Source organism: Parambassis ranga, chromosome 3 (assembly GCF_900634625.1).
Source record: "Parambassis ranga chromosome 3, fParRan2.1, whole genome shotgun sequence".
NCBI lineage: Eukaryota > Metazoa > Chordata > Actinopteri > Ambassidae > Parambassis > Parambassis ranga.
In genome coordinates, this window is record NC_041024.1 from 21706497 (window position 1) to 21728605 (window position 22109).

The following is a 22109-nucleotide window of genomic DNA, read 5'->3' on the forward strand; positions in this document are numbered from 1 at the left end:
CTGACAAAATAATTTGATTGATTGAATTGATGGCAGACGTTTGTCTGTGCTTTGGGTGTAGGTGCCTAAATCTATGTCCTTCTGCTGGTTTTGCCTGCAGTGAAACAAGAGGAGCCATCTGCTGCTTGTGTCTGGCTGGTTTTGCCAGTTAGAAAGCAGGTTAAATTCCTGTCGCTGGAAGAGGTAGTTATTAGTGTCAGTAGAGGATTATTGAAAAACAACCAAACAAATGTGAAGCCAGGGGACGAGTGTGTTCCTGAGGCTGTAAAACTAGGCCAAAGCTGTATTTTGTCTGGGCATTTTCACGTTTTAAAGCAAGCCAGACAAGGTTTATATAAAAGATTTTACATCTAATCCTCATTTAACATCTATTATTTAACACGTGTTTGTTTCCATGTTAGAAGCAATGGTGTTTTCTCTAGAACCTAATCATGAAATGGGCATGTATTCATAGGGGATGTTCATTAACATAAAAATGATTATTGGAAACATATGAATGCTCAATGTCAGCCCAAAATAACTGAACCTGTCCACAGAGGCATTACATTATACTGCTAGACAGCTGAGTATACCTTCCAGTAGGTTTTCCCAATAGTACCAAACATGTATACCAACAACCCTGTACCAAACATGTGAACTTTTTCTTGTCAGCAAATCTAATCTTAGTTAACCCATGATTTATAATTATTTTGTTCCTTTCCAGAAAAACAGAGCAACAGACAATTTAATGTGAGACTTTCCCTGGTTTGTAGTCCTGCAATAGTCTGATGACATGTCCAGGGTGTGTACCCCACTCTCACCCATTGACAGCTGGGATAGGCTCCAACCCCCATGTACAAAACAAAGTGGGTTAAGAAAAGAGACATTTCTTAGTTTCTGTATTTCTTGTTCTGAAGGTGAAGCTGGCTAATGTTGTATTTGCTAATGCTAACCACTAGATGGAGGTAGATGTGTATATTATCTATTATTCATTGGCCTTGATCAAGTTGTATTTTTTACCAGTGTACTAGTGCCACCACAGATTTATCTATCGCTTTTCTTCAAGCCATGAGTGTATTCCCAAAGCCAGAGGTCTTTGAGTGCCATGCTTAATTTCATCTTAAGTCTTAAGTCTCTTAAGTCTTTAATTCAAGTCTTTCATTTTACATACGTGTTTAACAGTTATTGTATGAAAAAAGAAGCAACCAATCAAAAATAGGGAAATGAAATACACTGCAATACTAATGGTATTGATAATTACTATAAATAGTGTGTCAGACTAGACAGAACATTTGATTCCTGACACCTGATATAAAAGCTGGCAATTTTAAAAATTGCCTGACTTTAGGAGACTGTTATGTTTTAGCTCTGTACAAATACTAGGATGCTCAGGGCCAGACAGTTTCCTTGTAAAACCATTTTAAAACTAACTTTTCCATTTATGTTTTGCTGCTGTAACTGTGCAGTCTCTATGCTAATATGTCAGTATTAACATTCTTTAAATGTTTTACAAGGTTTAAAGTTAGAGTAATACAAGCCATCATATGTCAACCATATGACATATACCATAGAGGTGCATTGAAGTGAGACTGCTTTGGCTTTCCGCTCATTTCTCTTCTCCTCACAACGAAGCACAAAGCCAGTTGTAAGAGAACTGCCTCTAAAGGCAGAGGGGGCACGGCGGTGAACAACGGGCACCGGCGTTCAACCCCCGGCCCAACAGGAAGTGCTGTGGCGTTGCTATGCAGCATCGCTCCCCAACGACAAGAACTCTGGGTTCCCTGTTTACAAATGATGTGTGGTGTGGGCAGTATGGCAAACTATTGGTGCGGGCACTCCAGAAGCTCTACAGTAAGAATAGATCAAGGGCTGCATGAAAGAGAGAATGAGAGAGAGTGATAGTTTGTCCTTGGCAGAAAAGTGTTGTTGGGTTCATGGCCTCCTCTCCTTGCTTTCTATTCTGGACTTTGGTTTCCCACCTCCACTCCTCCCTTTCTACCTGTCTCAGTGCCACTGGCTCATGTTTTAACTTAACTGCCCCTGTTTCCATCAATGTTGTTACTTTTTGAAGCATTCTAATAATCAGTGTGGACATACTAATCAGTTCATTGGACAAAAGATTTAGTCAATTATCTGTACTTCAGCCTAAAGTATGAAAAATATAGCCCTTTGACTGCAGAAATACCTAGTGGAAGATTGGGAAAATGGAACAGAAGACAGTATGATTTTTTGGTTGGTGATGAATGTTGAAAATTTCATGTTTAGTTTGTGACAAAATGAATAACTGACTGACAAATTAACATCCCCTGAGCCTATAACTACCATCTACTCTACTGTTGTGGTCTTCATGTCAGCAACATTAAGCTGGCTGCAATGCATTCTCACACACTGCATAGTCAGATGATTTTCATCTGCCCCAAAATCACCACAGATGGTCTGATGACACATATAGCAGTGTGACTGACATGACCTGGCCACAAGCCTAACATACACGTGCTACCAGAAGTCTGCAAATGTTAATTCCTATTAAATAGAGTAAGCTGTACTCCATCTAATGTATTACATGTGTTACTTTGTACATTTTTCCAATACCAGCTGCAAGCTAAATGTTTTTCAACCATAATCCAGTGAATGCATGTTGCTTCTGTGGCTGGTGTACTGGCACTATTAACTAGAAACTAGACCAGCACTATTAGTTATTCACAAATGTGAACGTTTTTGTTATTTACTGGTTGCTCTTGGTGTGAATTGATTGGATGCTGTTTTGATGTGAAATGTGTAGGATCCAGCATCTGCACTGAGACAGAAGTTTTCTGAAGGGTTTCCCCCACACATATCTTAAGGCTCATCCTCTGTCATAGCCTCCAACTCTTCCCTTTTCTTATTTAGTCTTCCTTCTGTTCTCCTCTTCCACTCCTCCTTCTCCCCTTGCAGCTATATTTAGCTGCTGTGATGTATTTGTTTACAGCACAACTCCTCCCCTTTGCCACTGCAATACTTTGACTGTTTCTCTCTCCATCTCCTCTTCCTCATCCCCTCCTGCCATCACACTAAAGCCAGTGTTTCAGTCTGCCTTCCTGTCGCCAACAAAGCATCTCCTCTCGTTGTTGGGGCCTCCTTTTGGAGAGAGAGGCTGGCCTCCAAGTTTATTGTGCATTCGTTAGCATTCGCCTGCCGCAACTTAACGGCTTAACTCCTTACACTGTAGATAGAGTGATGTGTGTGGTTTCTAAATGTTTGTTCAGTCGCTTCTCTTTGACTTTGTAGATACATGACTGAATGCCCCAGAAACAGTATCAACAATATCGTTGTTAGTGGTATTAAAGGGAAACTCACGCTTTGGAGCTTCTTGGTGTAATAGCTCTGCCTTGCTTAAGAGAAAAAGTCAAGAATATTGTTGATTCCTATTCATTCACTTCTGTCACATTATAATGCAGTCTTGACATCCATCCCCAGGAAGTTTCACTCCATGACACACCTGTCCTGAAAACAATGGGGCGTTACCTAGTTTCACCACTGTGGTGACAAGCTTTGATCATGTGAGTTTCTCACAGATCCACCCGCTTTCATGCGAGGTCCTCAACCATATAACATGCACCCCCCACCAAAAAGGTTACAAGGTGATGACATTTTGAAGGAACCCCACCAGTCCAGCTGTTCTGCTTCAAACCCTTGAGTAAAGAAATAATGGCCTTTTTCAAGAATGTCGGGACAGAGTTCCTTGAAATGACTTTTATGCTGTTTCCATACTAAGTCAGTCTTAGTTGGCATCATTATGGTGCACCAAATGGCACTGGAAAAAATACATTTATTAGGATTTATCAGAGGGCTGTAAATGTCTGCAGCAAATGCATCAGGTCAACTATGTTGCTGTGTTTAACTGTCTAGTGAGGCTATGAATAGTCAAATAATACATAACACAGTAATTTATGGGCAATCACCAAGTATTTAAAGGGGCGGCATGTTTCACTATTTTATTGAAATATTTTGCTAAATATCTTGGAAAATGACAAAATAAATAATAAAAAAATAAAACATAATACAGTATATGTGTTAGGGAATACAAAAGTAATGACACTATTGAAAGATGTTGGGGGTGGACTGACAAAAACATTACTCATAAATCTGACTACAATATAACTATATATATATACACACACACACAGATTGACAAATGGGAGGTGTTTGTGGAATCTGGGACCAAGAGGCTGTGTAGCAGTGTAGTGATGCACTGTGTTCTATCAGAACCCACGGGTGAGTCATCACTCCCCACATCAACAAGCCTTAGCCACCCATTCCCCTATCATCGCTTCACTGCTTTTCTTTCCCTGCAAACCAGGAACAGTTCACGAGAGTTTGACAGGTGCCATGGCAACACAATAATCAGCGTTATTTACTTCACCTGGCAGTGGGCAGAATGTTATGTCTTGCTACTGACCGCTCACATTTACTTTTCAGTTCAAGCAGTTCAGTCTGAACAGCACACTGACTCATGCAGATCTTACTCAATTTTTCACACCACCAAAGGACATAGGTCATTTTGAGTGAATACCTAAACCTCAAACAGTTAAGCAGTATAAAAGATCAACTACAGCTATGATGCCTGATAAACACAGTAGTGTTTATATGGTGTTTACAATCCCACAGTGAAGAAACACTTTGATACTTTAATAGTACCACTAGGTGTCACTATATTTAGATATATCTTATATATCTTTCAAAAATACAATAAAATACATAATAATTATATCTATAATTTAACCCAACTATTTAATCATTTGTATGTGTTTTACTAGTTTGTTAATCAGCTTACTAGATACTACAAATGTAAACCAATTTAATGAAACACTGGTCTGTGTAGTGATATAGCGATGGTGGAATAAAAGTGCTATCGGTCTACATGCTTAGAAATAAACCCTCTTTCAAACCTGCTTAGGGCACACACAGAGTGTGTGTGTCCATGCATGTTTACGTATATAAAAAAGAGGGATCTTTATTGTAATCCAGGAAGTCATCACTGAAAACAAATACACTGCAGGGGAAATAATCAATCATTCCGGGGTAATGTTTCACTTTCTAACGTCTCTCTGGCACATATGTGCTCATTTGTCTCATTGGTATGAGCGCGATGTTGCGTCTGAGGGACGATGAACAGCTCTAGGCTTCACACAAAGCGTTTGTTGGCAAGTGTGTTGCCAGCGACAGTTTTGGCAAATCCAAAAGTAGACAATCTTTAAACTGTACACAGATTTCTGTCCGACATGTTTCCATATGTGGGTGTGGTTGGACAAACCTTCCTTTGATTATATTTGCAATGATTTTGAGGTGCAGATAACTTTTTGCAGCATGAAAAACACAGGTGCAGCTAATGAATACATCTGTTTCATTAACTTACCAATAAGCCAGAATGAAGACCGGACACACCTACATGATATGCAGCCACAGCCGGTGGTTGCACCTCCTGTAAGCATGCAGTTGCTGATAGTCAGGTCCCACGTATAGTCATTTTCAAACTAAAAATATGCGAGTAACCCAATTATTCTTTATTGTGTATCCTATAATAAGTATTCTGCACCCTTTTTTAAGTTTTTTTTTGTGGCTCAGGTGTTGATCCCCCATCCTGGCTGTCCCTGGGCGAGACACTGAACCCTAAGTGAGTAGGTAGAAAAAAAGCACTATGATATATAAATATACAGCTTTTGTTATAATTCATTAATTCTTTTGAAATGTACTTTTTTTCTCAACCTCCAGAATGACAAAACAAAAAAAAGTTACATTATTCAATAAAACCTATTGAAAATAACCTATTTAGTTGCAGGAATGACCGCCTGGGAATGATTTTACAAGTTTGGCACACTTGCCTATATGGAAAGTTTGTCCCTCATTCATTTCAGCTGAATCATTAAAGCTTAACTACATTGTCTCAGCCACTTCTGATACTGCCACCGCTGCGTTTGACCTCAGCACAGTTAGTAATGATGCCAGGGGTCTAATGATCACATGCTTTTGAGAAGTATGGCTATATTTAATTATCGCAAGATGTTTTTTTTGTTCTTGTAATCATTTAGGTAATGAATTAAGAATACCTTTATTAGTCCCACAATGGGGAAATTGCGTGATGAGCAATGATTTGGAGATAAGATAGGTTAAGGGTCCACCACAGTGTCGTGAGATTCAAGTCTGACTCTTTTGTTTTGTACATCCTTTGGAGTCATCAACATCTATCAAAATGTCCTTTTCTTGACAGGATTCAAGCAGAGTAATGAATTAAAGTGAAAAAAAAGTTGGAGAAAGGGCTGATGTGCACTTTGTGTGTGTGTGTGTGTGTGTGTGAAAAGCAGACAGTGGCAAAGAAAATCACCAAAACATAATATCAGTTCCAAAATGTCAAATGTTAATTTGTGTTTTATTATTGTGATTAATCAATATTTTTGTCCTACCGTTCACACTGCAAAACTGCTTCTGTAGTGATGCGTGTATCCCAGAAGAAAAGACATGATAATAATAACATAATAATATCCAGGAAGTTGCAAGTATAAACACATTGTCTCTCTTCCACCTTCAGGTGGGGCTGACTGGCCTTACATCAGCCTACCTGAGACAAGGTGGGAATAGCCGCTCTGGCTCCGGCGCATGCGCACATCCTTCCCTTCATCAGTAGGATATTATAAGGGCAGCCCGGCGAGCGGAGGTTGGTTCAGTCTACAGTATCTGGACCGGACCGAGGAGGACAGGAAGTGCATTTGCCAGGCGGAGGAGATGGAGGACAAAGAGAAACGGAGGAAAGATGAAAACTCCTCCAACAACGACAGAGTCACGCTGAAAAAAGAAATTGGACTTCTGAGCGCATGTGCTATTATCATTGGTGAGTATTGTACATTAAAAGCGGGTCGACACGCTGCAATTCAGCTACAAGGAAAAGTTGAGGAGGAAACGTGGATGAACGAAGTGAACTACTGTAACGTGGCTGCTGTACAGTAGCTGCTTTGTGTTTACAGATAGAATGGGACACACAGTGGAGGTCAGACAAAGCAGGTTTACGGCGGTGTTCTGGTTCTGTTCTGCTGGAAGGACACTCTAGGGACAGGAATGTAACTCATCTGTCAGAAATGATGCAACTGTGTCAGCACAGAGCCGCCAAAAGTACGCGCCGATAGGTTCGTTTACGCACGGACACTGGTGTGAGCTTTGAGTTCGGAACGCATGGCTTTTGCGGGCTTTGTGCGGAAACTGTTGCATCAGTCAGTATCAAGTGAATATGGACATGCCTACGTGGCTGGAGCTTGTCATGCTGAAGTTCAAAGACACCCAGACAAAGCAAACCCTCCATGTGGTTTTGTGGCTCAGATTGAGCGTTAACGTTTATCACTGCCGGCGTGGAGAGCTCTGTTATTATGTTCTACATCTACGTTGTTCCAGTGTTATCTCACCGCTCTCACCAAGCGCACTCATACTGAAACACACACACACACAGTCCATAATGCAGGAAGTAGCGTTGCTGCTAACGATTTTCTGTACATTCTAATGTACCGTTACCATGTACAGCCTCACCTGGAAAGAGTAAACTCCACAGTGTGTTTTACAGTGTTATGATCTCACATGAGGGAGAGCCAGCCCGGGGGGATGATACATATCTGACCTCTGCATGTCTGTAAGCAGGTGGACAAGGCTGCTGGCCTTGACTTTGTTAAATGTTATTACACTGTTAAACACTGCTTTTTATGGGACACAACGTACCTTACCGTGAGAATAGCACCCTGCTGCCTCTCATTCTGGATTAAACATGTACAATGTACCAACATGTAGCCTAATTGAAGGTCAGGTCAGAAACTCCAACTCTACTTTAGACAACTGCAAACTATGAGCTCATGTTTTTGTCTTTTCTGCAGCTGCAGTCACTGACATGTGGTCAAAATAGAGACCCTAACCAAATACCTCTGATGGTTTCCATGAGGCCCAAATGTAGGTCTGTAACCTACCAGAAGGCCATGGTAGACGCTTGTGAGTAAAGACAGAGCAAACGCTTTAGTTTAGTTTAGATAATGATGGAATGTAAAGCACAGTGTCTCACATCTAATGTGCGTACAGAGCACATGGAGTTGTATTAGCACCGTAGTGTTTTCATTTTAACAGCGTATCTGGCCATGTCTGTTGTGTTTTGATAGGAACTGATACAGTCCCAGTAAATACTCATTCCTTAGCCTGACTGATTGTTTTTTTCATTCATTTGGCAAGCAGCAGGCATACAACTTTCTGCCAAAGTCTCAAAGTACAACAGTTCTGTTCTGATGCCTAGTAGTGCAGTCCTGTATGTTTAGTATGATTACTAGTTTGAAACTAAAACCTCCAGCCACTCAGTTCAACACTGCTCTTACCTAGTCTCTCTCTTGCACACACATACAAGCACAGATGGGAGTGAAGCCTGCAGTTAGTAAACACTGGCAACTTGACTGATAGTACTACACACCCAGAGGCCTACTCAAATATCTAAATATCTAATGCCTTACTCTAGAAACCTGGACTATTACTGTCAGCCTGCATGGTTGATGCTTAAACTACTACTACTGCTACTACTACTACTACTCTGATTTAGAGCAAACCATGACAACCTCTAACTATGCAGAATGTGCCTTTTTAAAGGCGGTTATTAGCACCTTTGCTGATAATTCCCATGTGTTACCAGCTTCAATTATCTGCCAGCATCTACCTTCAGATTGTTTACCCCCTTGGGGGAAAAACCTGTTATCGCCATTTCCCGCTTTGTGTCTGCCTGCTCATGCTTGTGGGAGAGAAAGAGAGAGCAAAACCTTAACTGTGACTGTCAACTGTGTCAACTGTGTTGACTAAAATGGTAACTTGAGCTGTAATTCTGAGAAGATTTCTCTGCTGTGGTGTAGGGAGGCACTTAGGGTCAGTAGGACCCTGATTCACGCTTTTGGCTGTCATGCCAAACTTTATGACATAACAAAGACAACACAGGCATTATGTAACAGCTCTGCATCTCACCACAGCCTCCGCAATCAAATCAGACAGTGCTAAATGCACGCCTCGGACCTCCTCTCTTGCTCTGCATCATTATGGAGCGTTCAGGACCATCGCGTGACTCACTGGATTTGAAAAACTAAAATGTTTACAGTTGACCGATTTATATTGTTTTTGGAGAAAAAGAACTCAGTTTATCTCAAACATGTCCAAATAGGAGGACAGTGCAGAACATGTCACGCTTGGACAGCTGCTGTTTGGTTACTTTGATAGTTTTTGTTTTGTGGGGGTGATGACATTTGAAATGCCAGGCAGAATTTGTACTCCTAATTACATTGTGGCTAATGAATGAGACTTGACGACCACATGTCCTCATGTTACTGACCAACACCTGTGTGTTAGTACTGCATGACAAACCTGGTAACATATGAGAAAATACTGCAAGATCTAGAGATCCACTTCAGTCAGCATAGCCACATAATCAACCAGGTGGGGAGTGGGGATTAACTCAACCACAGATCTTTGATTGTCATACACGCATGTATAATACACATATATACACTCCCTAGAAGCCCTCCTCACTGATGCTGCAAATCAATAATGCAGCTAACCACAAGGTGTCACTGCTAAGGGTTTGTCTTTAAGGCTTTGTAACTTTTTCATCCACCCATCTCCAATAAAAAGTCTTTAAATGTACCAATTTGCTGTAACTTGAAAAGAGCCTTTCTTTCAGGTTTCAGTTTACTGTGCGGTCATTATCAAGTATATCGTCAAAGAGGTACTGTGCATGTCAGCCATACTGGGGCGGAGGTGGAGCTTAATTATATCTCTGCAGTGTGGATTTACCACTGATGTTGATCAACTCTGTCAAACAACTCAACAACTGGAGATAATTTAACTCTGAAAGTGTTCAAATTACACTTTAGGAGTTAAAGTGTCACAATCCCTCAGAGGTTTGTGATCTAATTTAATCTAATAATCTCTTGGGATTTCTTGGACTCTGTGTTCTTTTGCTCCGTAAAACTCTTTGTTTTCACCTTTAGGTTGTCGGTGGCTGAAATACATTTAAACAGATATCTGAGCTATTTGGAGGCTTGAAAAGCCTCAGATATATTTATGAAAAAAATCAGAGATTTTATACCAAATTCTTCTACTAATTATGTAATATATAGGCAACTATGAATAACTGTTGTCATCCTGTCTGTTAAGGGAACATCATTGGCTCTGGAATATTCATCTCACCCAAAGGAGTGTTGGAGCATGCAGGCTCAGTGGGGCTGTCACTCATCGTCTGGGTTTGTGGAGGGGGCATCTGTGCCCTGGGGTCCATGTGCTACGCTGAACTGGGCGTTACCATCCCGAAGTCTGGAGGAGACTATTCATATGTGACAGAAATCTTTGGTGGGCTTGTGGGGTAAGTACTATTTTTTTTCCTGATGCTCACATTCTTATTACTCACAGCTTGGCCTCTGAGTTGCTTTCACTTAGTATGGATTATACACACACTGAAACAGTCCAGGGTTAGTTTAATAGGGCGGCCCGCCTGGAACCAATCAGCCCTGTAAGTCTTGTGATTTTCATGGGTTCATGTGACAGGTCAGCTGATCATAGAGCTGTAGCATGTAACTCTGAGAAGGTCAGACATGTCCTGCACAGCATGTCTGTGTGGACACAGTCGTTTTTCCAGTTAGGCTTTGTTTGGCTTAATTAGTTAAGCAAAGACAGGAGTAATAAAAAAGGGAAGAAATGCAGCTGTAAAGAAATAGTGTCAATATAATTCTGTGGCAACCATTCAAACGTTTAACCCTTTACTACTCTAAATATTGTGCAGTTTAATAAAACATGGATGCCACAGTTATACTGCATACTGATCAAAAGCCTTACAACATAAATACTATATACATTTTATAAACAATATCCAAAATACCCTAATCTTTGTATTCGGGAGTAGGATGTTGAATTTTGTGACCGCTAACTTGGCTGTAGACGTAGTAACGGCTTGCCCACACAGGATGTGTTTCAGCTACATTTTGCAATCGCTCAGAGCTCAGAGTTATGCCTTCTGCTGTCTATCCGGGCTGTATACAGACTTGGATTCCACTTTGATACATTTAAACATCTCAAGCCTCAAGTATGTTCTTCCACTACACATGTATTGATTGTGTAAAGCCTCTGAGCTCTGCCATAATACACTCAGTACTGTGCTTGAACGCATCTTTTGTAGATTCACAATGAACTGAAGCTGCCGCTCTGCTAATGCAGGGCCCATGTTGCATCCCCTGTACAGTGTTGGTGCTTTAGTGTCCTCTCCATATTGTAGGTCTTTGACTGCTCATGCAAATATAGCCTTGAACAAGGACTGGATTTTGTACAGCTACATTGGGGGTGTACAGAAAGCTGTGCTGTTAGATTTTAGTGCAAGTGTAAATGTGAAGTCAGAAAGAGAGCAGTGCCACTCAACAGCCCACACACAGCAGCTTGAGGCAGCCACTTCTCCTCATACAGTAAATCTCTAAAGTTTATAAACAGTTTTTTTTTTGCTCATGAAATTTTGTTTTCTCTCTTCATTCTATAGCTTCCTGTTATTATGGAGCGCTGTCCTCATCATGTATCCAACCACGCTGGCTGTCATAGCTCTCACCTTCTCCAATTACGTCTTGCAGCCGGCCTTTCAGGATTGCTTGCCTCCGTTCATTGCAACCAAACTCCTCGCCGCCATCTGTATCTGTGAGTGATAAACAGCCCATGTCCCTTTGAGACTTTGTTTTGTAGTCTATTTTGGCCCACGATGTTTCCAAACTTTACATAGCAAATTGGTCACAGTTGCTCTTTTAACCTTCTACCAATAAACAATTGTAGCCATTGCTGAAAATGCTGAGGTCATGCAGTGTTGTGTAGGGTTTTTTCCAGGAAAAGCAAAAAGAGTCACAGCCTCAGACACAACGAGTGCACTTTTAAGTCTGAATTTGAAGGAACAAATATCAGGACGACTCCTTCCCTATGAGGCTTTTGAAAGCTCTATGCAGCACTGCATGTCCAGTTTTTCACTTGGACAAAGCTTTGGTTTCTTCCTGGAAATAAGCTGTGCAGTGTTCAGAGTTTACAGTCTGACCTTCCACCTCTCTGACTAGGTACACAAGGAACACATCTGACCAATTTGAAATTTCTTTCTACATCCAGTTTTTCTAAACTGACAAAAACTGACTAAAATGAAAGATGACTGAAAAGTTGGCCAGGTTTGAGAAACTTAGAGTAAACAGAGGATGAGTTGTTGATGTATCTGTCCTGCTCCTATGGGCCCCTGCCTGTCATCAGGACACCCCGGCTGGCAGTTTCACACTTGTTGTTTTGGGCATTCGGGTCATTTGACCATATGTCCCAGAGTAACTCCCAGTGAGGTCATCATGAGAGCAAGCATCCTTTCCTTGATCAACAGTACAAGTATATGATCTGAGGGTGGACACGTTTCAGCATAGATAAAGTTTTTAATCTACAAAGGGTAAATCAAACTAACCGGAGAAAATTCAGTTACTCTTGTCTTTTCATATCCTCAAGGGCCTGAGGATATGAAAAGACAATGATAGTTCACAGTGTGCTGATGGCTGTCATTGCCATTTAATCATTCTGTATGAAATGCTAGGCTCTATTTCCAGCCTCTAATCCGATCAGCGCCTTTGCTTCTAATGTTGGAGTACGCCAATCTGTATTTAAATAGCCAGTGGCAAAAGCAGACTGCGCATATATCTGCTGGACAAGCCAGCCAGTTTGTTCTTGTCTGAACCGGATGGAGAAAGGGAAACGGGGGGGATCGGCAGGATCGGTTGGAATGGAATGGGTATCTATGCATGAGTGTGCGTGTGTGCATGCTGGCTGGGGTTAGCATTTACAGAGTACACCGGTGGACTCGGACCTCCACTATTTTTGGCAACAGAATGCTACAACTGCTGCCTACTTAAGCCAAGGGCCCACTCTGAGCATGTGCAGTTTTGTGTTGTGCAGGATTATGTGTGTGCGTGTGTGTGTGTGTGTGTGTCACTATCAGTGTCAGACTACATAATGGTGCCAGCCTTTGTGGACGCCATTAATGAGAGGTCTTCACTATTGTGCATTGTTTGACGCTCCTGTCACTGAGCACCATGGAAACAGGAAATGGGCTGGATACCTTGATGGTGGATCCCATTGGCCCGCTGACATTCTGGTTGGATACTGGATGCTCCTATTGGCTGCTAAGGCCCACCCCTGTCCCCTGCTCCACAGCATCACACTTCAGACCTAAAGTCACAGAGAGAGTGTCGTCATAAATCTGTGATCAACAAGCGCCACATGTGATGGCTGCAACTTAATCAGAAACTTGTGAGTAGAGAAAGTGTCAGGTTCCAGATGGAGAACATGTTATTCTGAATCCTACAAGGATCGTTTCTTACAGTCAAAGCCCTTTCACCATCATCCTCAAACAGTAAAATTAGTAAAGCCAACACACATATAATATGTGTAGATGAGATGTATCATGCAGGGGAACTACTGGTAATATTGAATATGAAACAATCAGAAATAATTATTAGGGATAAATTGTAGGCAATTTGATTATTTTGGGAACGTGTGACAGGATGACATTTTCTGACTTTGATGTTGAGTCTTACTGAGCTTGCTTTAGTCAACTGAACTTCTTAGTCATGGGTTTATGAATGTGAGTCAGCCTAGATATGTGCCGCCCCCCTTCCTCCCCTGCAGGGTGTACTGCATGAGAAGTCACAAGTGTCCCAGGTGTGTGTGGGTGAAAACCAGACAGGTCCAGTTGTGGGCTGTCTGTAATCATCTAAGAATAGACAGCCCACAGCAGCACAGTCTTGACCAAGCATCATTATTTTTTTTTTTTTTTTTTTAACCAGAGTAGAAGAGACACATAACCTTATTTCCACTTTTAGGGGAAACCGCAACAGCTTGTGTTCTTCATTCCATTTTTTCATTTGGGGAGAAAAATGGAATGGAAAGTATTTTTCTATGTAGGGCGTTTAGACAAAAACACAAAATTGTCAACAGGACAATAAAGTTTATCTAACGTAATCTAATAAAGTTAATAAGCTAAGTAAGACAACACAGAGAACGCTGATAAATAAATAAAAAAATAACTAAGGACAAACCCGGTAAACAAACTGCATGAACAAATCAGACAGGGATACACTCTGGCAACCACAGGGGGAGATCAGAGTCACAGACACAGTCAGCTAAAAAGGAGAAGTGCGGCGCTATAAATACACAAGGACAAATGAAACACAGGTGAAACTAAGGAGGGCGGGGCGTGTATTTACAAAGGAAGGGGAAACAGGAAGTACCCTTAAACAGTGAAACACAGGGAGGAATACTTTCAAAATAAGGCTGTACCACAGAAAGAAGAAGAAGAAAGTTATCTTCATTTTAATAAAACTTTATTCGAAAAAAAAATGACATGATGTCAGCCAAAGGGCCCTCACACTGTCAGCTGTTTTTAGTCGACATCATGTGCGAAGTTTTTTGTGCCTGAGTGTTTTCAATTCATTGTTGGCAGAGTTCCTCAGATGGCCTGACCACTCTGGAAGCCATTTCATTGAATGCTGCACAAACCTCATTTAGAGTGTGATTGAGAGATCGTGGCCTGTCACCTGACTAACAAGCTATGGCTGCACTGTACATGCAAGAGTCAGTGGGAAGAAAACACATATTTGCAAAAAAAAGGGAAAAGGTCTACGTAACGTGGCATAGACTAAAAAAAAGCCAAAAAAGAACCAATTCCATCAACACACACAATGAAAGAATGCCAATGTCACTGTCTAGGTCTTATAAACATGTCTGCACACAGCCGTGCAATTTTCTGCTATTAAAGAAAGCTGACACATTCAGAATATGCCCTGGGGACAAACTGCACAAACTCAGGGCTTCGCACAGTAACAAAAAAATGTACTTACTCATTATTTTCAAAATATTTTCACCTATATGTATTCACACAGGCAGTTTGATGGAAGTGTCTGATGCTTATTAAAGTAGTGTTATATTTTTGCTTCCTCTTTTACAAAACGCAGTTAGTCTTGCATATGCACTCCCATCTATCTGTTACTCTGCGCTGCCCGCTTTGCTATGATTCCACAGAACGAGAGTTTGAATGGATTTGAATAAAGAGAAGTTAACAATGATGGTGGGATGTAGCATTCCTTTAACTACCCATACATTACTGGATACACTGTGCTAGCTGTCGGCATGTCACCATTTATTTTTGTTTATCCCAAACTAAATCTTAAGATTTACTGTGGTCTGAAGGGTTTCTGGTGTCACATACGTGGGGACAGACACCACAGACTGAAAGAGGTGGTGGGGGGGGGGGGCTTATTCCCACTTCTGTGACTCCTGTGACCAGATCTTGGACCAGGAGGGAGGCGTTCCTTGAGGTTAAAGACCCCTGATAAATCTGCTCTGGGTTCGGATCAGAATCCATTAAGACTAAAAGCAGCAATTAGTTTAGTATTCTAGTGCTGAGGCAGCCTTCAATGGAGGCTGTGATGGCAGGACACAGATTTACCTGCACTGTCACATTCAAAGCCACTGGCACCTCCTTCCTGTCAGGGTTAACACAGAGGAAAGCCTGGGGGGGGTGGTGGTGGAGAGGAGGGGGGGGGGGATTTGCAGGAACACAGGAACGGAAATGCATGTAACACCCCTAGGGTAATTGACTATAAAACACAGCAGTGTTGTAGGGGGGGAGAGAAAGCTCTGCCCGGTGCCACCAAAACCTTCTGCCAAAAATTCACACGTGTGTGTATGTGTGTGTGTCTGTGCCAGCGGAAGCAGTTTGTTCAGATTTCTGTGGTGGGAGGGGAACCTTGCTCTGGTGATGGATGACATGGTCGATAACACCCCCCCCCCCGAACACACACACATCACTGTGCCTGTCTTGCAAGGCAGTGTGTGCAAGGAGGTCAGAAGGGAAAATAAGAATTATAGAGATTGAATAAGATGAAGGAAAAAGGGATTTAATGATGCAGAAAAAAGAGGAGGGACAAAAAAGATGGAGAGTCTACACAGTTTTGTTTAAACACACTCTGTGCCCTGAAGCACTTATCTCTTGTCCTTAAAAGTGCCACATTTCACTGAATCATGTGAAACACCATGAACTGATAAAGTAAGGGCTATACAGAGTTACACAAACACATCAGTGGCATGTTCAGCCACTATGAAAAAGCCAGAATGTGATTAAAAACATCTTTTATACATAATACACAGTCTCAAAGAAACACAGCAGAGAAGACAAAGAATAAAGCTAGCTTTGCCATTGCAATCTATGATTTGACTGAAACATGTGGTGTCATTAAATGCCGTTTATGCCCTTTACTTGTAGAGCTGAGACCTTTCCGTTGGGGTTTACCTCTAGCTTGTAAGCTCATTGAAGTATTTAAGGGGAAATCACAAAGCCACTTGTACTTACTGAGTTTGGTTCACTTGGATGTGGGCCAATCCTTGTTATTGTGGTGGCAGTTGCAGACACGCAAAACCCAGGGTCACCGTCAAAGTCACTGGTTTATGTGTGTCTCCACATGCAGACACAGACATGCAAGTGGGAAACGACGGAAGTAAAGCAGGAAGTGTTTATTTCCAAACTACAGATTTGTCTTTTGTCTTTTTATGTTTGCATGCTGACACACCTCTGTTTGTACAATGTAAACAAATTTTGATTTTCCCTAATGCATGTAGCTTTCTAAGGAATTGACGACACTAGTCGGACATTAGGAAGCTATAGGACAGACACACCTAGCTGATAAGTGTTTAAACCAACCTAGTCTTGTGTAACCCAGAAAATAGTTCCAGTGTATCTATCTCTCCTTATATGTGTGCTTGTGTTTGTGCAGTGTTCCTGACCTGGGTGAACTGCTCCAGTGTGCGTTGGGCGACAAGGATCCAGGATGTTTTCACCGTCGGAAAGCTCCTCGCTCTAGCACTTATTATAGTGGTGGGACTTGTCCAAATCTGTAGAGGTAAACACACTCTGACATATGTTATGGTGACATAAAAATCCTGTGAGCTAGTGACTGCTGTGGTTTGGTCACAGTTAAACACTTACACTTAAATAAAATTGACAAACAGAGAAGGTCAATGCTGGATGGATGGAGATAAGAGAGCCAGAATGAGTATGTGACAGCTTTTTCAAATAGCCTAGTAGGTGCAGGTGAGCTGAGCTGATGATCCTTTTATGGCAGCCAGTTGCTCTTCAGGAGAGTCTAAGACCACCTCCAAGTGGGCATGACTGAATCCATTAATACCCCGTTCACACTGCGGAAAAAACCTGGCTAAAGCGGGATTCGGGCCTATCCAGATGTTATCATGTTATTTTACCACACTAAATCTTTAGTTATTTCACCATTGTTTTTTTTCCTTATATGTCTCTAGGTCACTATGATGCCCTGCGGCCCAGCAGAGCTTTTGAATTTAGTGGGGACCCTTCAGTGGGTCAGATAGCTCTGGCCTTCCTCCAGGCCTCCTTTGCATACAGTGGCTGGAATTTCCTTAACTACGTCACAGAGGAGGTTGTGGAGCCACGCAAGTACGACATGCAGAAGCACCGCATCAGCTTCTCATAAAAGCTTTCACATATAACTCATGCTATTATTTTTTTTCCTGATTGTTAGGAACCTGCCCCGCGCCATCTACATCTCCATCCCATTGGTGACCCTGGTCTACACCATGACCAACATCGCCTACTTCTCCTCCATGACCCCAGAGGAGCTGCTGGCCTCTAATGCCGTGGCAGTGGTGAGCAGCCATCCACCTCCGTCACTGGATGATTCATATGTTCACTGCATCAGAGCTCATACTAAACAAGAGCCTGATGTGCAAGACTAACAAGCATAAGACAGACCTCAGCCAACCAATGATAACTGAATGTCAGGTAATGGTGGTGAGGTGGACACCAGCGCAGGACAGGAGTCGCTTAAATACAAGCGATGGTCAGTACACAGGAGATCAGATTTAAAACAGCTAGAGTAAAAAAAACAGGAATCAGATAAGCTAAAGTACCAAAGGGTGTAGGCAATAGCAGGGTCAAAAAACAGGTGAAGGTCATACACTGAAGATTACTTGAAGCCAAACACACACTTGAAACTGGAAAACGGCTGGTACACTCGGCAGAAACACACAGCACGAACTATCAGGGAGTGAGAGGACACACACATTAAGGACACCAGGGAGGGAGAGACAACGAGACACAGGTGAAACACATTAGGGCGGAGCAGGTAATCAACAAGGAGGGAACCACAGGAGGAAGTAAAACACACAGAGACACCTGAGAGGACAGAGACTTTCAAAGTAAAACAGGAAATACAAACACAAACAAATGATACCAAATACCAAAAATAACCAAAATAACCAAGAAACTAAGGATGTAAACAGAGCAAGAACAACACAACACAGGATCATGGCAGTAAATACTTTTTTCTCTGAAGCACTCCACATACAAGCAGTTTCTTGTGTACAAAATGTAGAACGTCATGTGATTTATTGGTTGTGTTGTTTCAGACATTTGGGGAAAAGCTGCTGGGGATGTTTTCCTGGGTGATGCCGATCTCTGTTGCACTGTCCACATTTGGAGGAATTAACGGATATTTGTTCACCTCCTCCAGGTACATGCCGAATTTCAAAGTCACTGCCTACTAAAAACATCACAAACATGCACTGATAACGTCTGCCGTATGCACATGCCTCTTTGTAGATTGTGTTTCTCAGGGGCCAGAGAGGGCCACCTGCCTTACCTGCTGGCTATGATCCACCTAAAAAACTGCACGCCGATCCCTGCCCTGCTGGTCTGTGTAAGTAGCACATGGAGGTCATTCACAGAATCACTGCTTCAGTAGAGACAGATGTGTAAACTTTCTCCCTGTTTTACAGTGCACGGCCACAATAGTCATCCTGTGTATTGGTGAGACGCACAACTTGATCAACTATGTCTCCTTCATCAACTATCTGTCCTACGGGGTAACCATCGCTGGCCTTCTCTACCTACGCAAGAAGAGGCCCAACCTGGCCAGACCCATCAAGGTACAGCAACTGGTGGGGGACATAAAATAACGTGCAGCCATTGCTCTCTGCAACTTTATTTCTAGTTTATCCTTAACAGGAAAACATCACGTGAGTTGAGCAGAATAATAAGTAGCAGAATAACAGAGTTGATGGTGGTGATCTCAGGCTCACTTTCATGCTGCCCAAACAAGTTACCTGCCAAATACTACGAGGAAGAAAAAACAACAGGTTAAAAAGGTTTTGTTTTGTTTTGTTTTGACTTTGGAGTAAATCAAGTGCTTACCTTACTGGAGGCAGTCACTTATATGTGCTCACATTTATACTTTTGACACACCTTCCTCTTATCTCTGTCAGGTTTATGGCTCCTCTTTCCTCTCAGTTCCCCCACTCCTCCCAGTCTCATGCCAACTGACAGTTGTAAACATTGTAATAATATGACTGCAAAGTAAACTTACCCGTGGGTGTGTGATCAGAAATACGTGCGCCTGTTATTTACACAGTATACATTTGGCATCATAATACACCCATCACACCACAGCACTTATAACTGATGAATACACTTGTTATAGATAAATCTGTCCTGGTCTGTGCAGGTAAACCTGTTGATCCCCATCGCCTACCTGATATTCTGGGCTGTGCTGCTGTGCTTCAGTCTGTACTCTGAACCAGTGGTGTGTGGGCTGGGCATGGTCATCATGCTCACTGGGGTCCCTGTGTACTTTGTGGGCGTTCAATGGAAGGAGAAGCCCAAATGGATCTACAGGCTAATTGGTAAGTCACTCTGTGCTAAGAGGATATGTTAAAATGATGTTCAGATAAGGACTAAGATTAATCACGGTAGGGAATTTATAGCTAGTCTCATTAACTGTGACTTCTCTTGGTGTAATTTGTGTTGCAGAAAAAATCACATACAGGGGCCAGAAGGTGTGTTACGTTGTGTTTCCTCAGGAAGACCCCTCAGAGACTGAACCCCTCACTTCCTCCAAAGCCATTGATTAAGCAGTGAAGTCAACCAGGAATCCCTCCTTTTACATCAACGCCTGTACTTCCATTGTTTTAATGTTCCATTGCCAGTTCGTTGTTTGGTTGTGTAATTGTGAAGAGAAGCCGTCCCACATATTACTGCACAGGTGTGCCTCCCTGGTATTATTTAGGCATTAGCATGTGAGGCGTGTGTTTTTATTATTTGTTGGTTTGGTTGCCGTTAACAGAATGCCAAGTTTTTCCCCATCTTCACCTCATCATCGCTCTTCTTCTACACTCAATGAAGCTTCCTTCCAGGACCCTTTCTTTCATGACTTTAACTAAATTCTGTGCTAATGTGCCTTATGAAATGCGTGTCGTCGTAGTGCGTTGGGTTTGTGCGGGTATTTTTGAGTGTCTATTAACTTATGACATAAATATGCAAGCAGTCTCTGCGCTTAGCAATACTTCTCTCTTACAGCTGCTACCTTTAGCTCTTCTTTCACTAACTGCTCACATGTTGTGGACGAGTAATGTTTCTGTACTTTTAAGGTTCTCCTTCATGACTGTTGTTGCTTTAGATTTGCTCTTATCTCTGGGAATGCCACTGTGAACTCTCAAGGTGCTTGACCAGCCAAGACAGTTGTTAGATTTCTCACCTGATGTTATGATACAGTCCTTACCACTAACGTGTTGCAGAATCCATATTGACAGACAGATGGATGTTTACTCAAGCTTCACCTCCCCAAAGACACTTTGTCACAGCAATGAGCTCTGGCCCACAGAGATCACCTGACCTACTGTTGTACTGTTACCACAGTATAGTTGAATTGATAATACTACTATTGGTTTATATGACCTTATTGATTTGCTGTGGTCATATTCACTCAACTTAATTGCATCCTAACATATTGTGGACCCAGAGATGTTATTGTTCACTTGTTTTTGGATAATCTCATAATAGTGCTTTGTTTATAAGCCGTTTATGTTGTGTAAACAACAGAACAAATGAAGGTTTGGGCCATTTGGCCTTTTTTTTGTAAACAGGATGGAATAAAAATCTTTTTTTTTATCTAGGCCTGTAGATGCTGGGAATTTGTTGCTGATCAAATCCACTAAAAGAGACGCACACTTAAGACAACACATCTGTCTGTCCTGCCGTGCCCTGGCGCCGTTAGCTCAGCTGAGATCTGTAAATACTGTGTAAAGATAATAAACTGTTACAAAATGCGCCAGGGACGTCTACAAAGATCACATTCCTCAGACATGATGTGACACATTTACATACTGTACAATTGATGGGTGTACCCCTATTTTGTAAAAGAGTGTGAAGTTGTACCATAATAACATTGTAATTGCTCATTAAATATAGTGACTTCTAAGAATCACAATGTCTTTTTTTGTGACGTCAGTGTGCTTTGTGTTCCCTGAGAAGTCATCTAGCACCACCATCAGGCCGACAGTGGAAAATAAAAAAAATGCTTTTAATTATAATGCAATGAGTTGAAGCTTGATGTTTATTAATTGCAGGCACATGAAAACAATGACTATAAGCAGAAGGCTGAACAGGGCTGTGAAATGCAAACCCCCACAATGCAATGGAGGCATTTCTCTTACAGCACAAAATATACAAATATAGTTCTCAAAATGATAAAATTGCTTTTATACAAACTCATGTCTAACTGAAAATCCAACAGCAAGAAAATGGGATTTATTATCAGACAACCTGTATCTGTATGACCTGCCTGACAAACCACAGCAGGCAGTGAGAGGGAGGGGGTCTAATGGCTCCAGACGTCTGAAACATTAAAGCAGTGAATGTTTGCAATGCTTAAATACACTGATAAATACAGAGGGATACGATAAATTCACATGTCCCTTTCCCCATCTCCCTGCCATAATATTCCCAGAGATCTGACGCAGTAGTGCATTGTCACGCCACACATCATAAAGCTGCATCCAGACAGGCAAATCTAATTTCACTGAACTTGTAAACTACAGCCAAGATTCACCAAACTGTCCTAGATCGTTACAACAGCAATGAAAAACCAGGGCATTCATAACACGCAAAGCCGGGAGGGACTCTCTCTGCAGCTATGCAGCCTAACTACTTTATGTCAAATAAGAAAAAGCAGGCTCCGAGTGGC

The 22109-nt window shown here is 41.8% G+C and overlaps 1 protein-coding gene across 1 annotated transcript; it reads left to right on the forward strand.

Annotated features, from left to right (window-relative positions):
* The first annotated feature begins 6597 nt into the window (after nucleotides 1–6597).
* slc7a10a (solute carrier family 7 member 10a) lies at nucleotides 6598–21350 on the forward strand. Its single transcript, XM_028401301.1, has 11 exons — nucleotides 6598–6844; nucleotides 10171–10375; nucleotides 11537–11688; nucleotides 16836–16961; nucleotides 17374–17527; nucleotides 17613–17736; nucleotides 18499–18602; nucleotides 18692–18788; nucleotides 18868–19017; nucleotides 19593–19770; nucleotides 19898–21350. Exons 1-11 carry the CDS (start codon nucleotides 6613–6615, stop codon nucleotides 19996–19998), a joined length of 1623 nt encoding a protein of 540 aa, XP_028257102.1. The 5' UTR covers nucleotides 6598–6612; the 3' UTR covers nucleotides 19999–21350.
* Nucleotides 21351–22109: the final 759 nt, after the last annotated feature.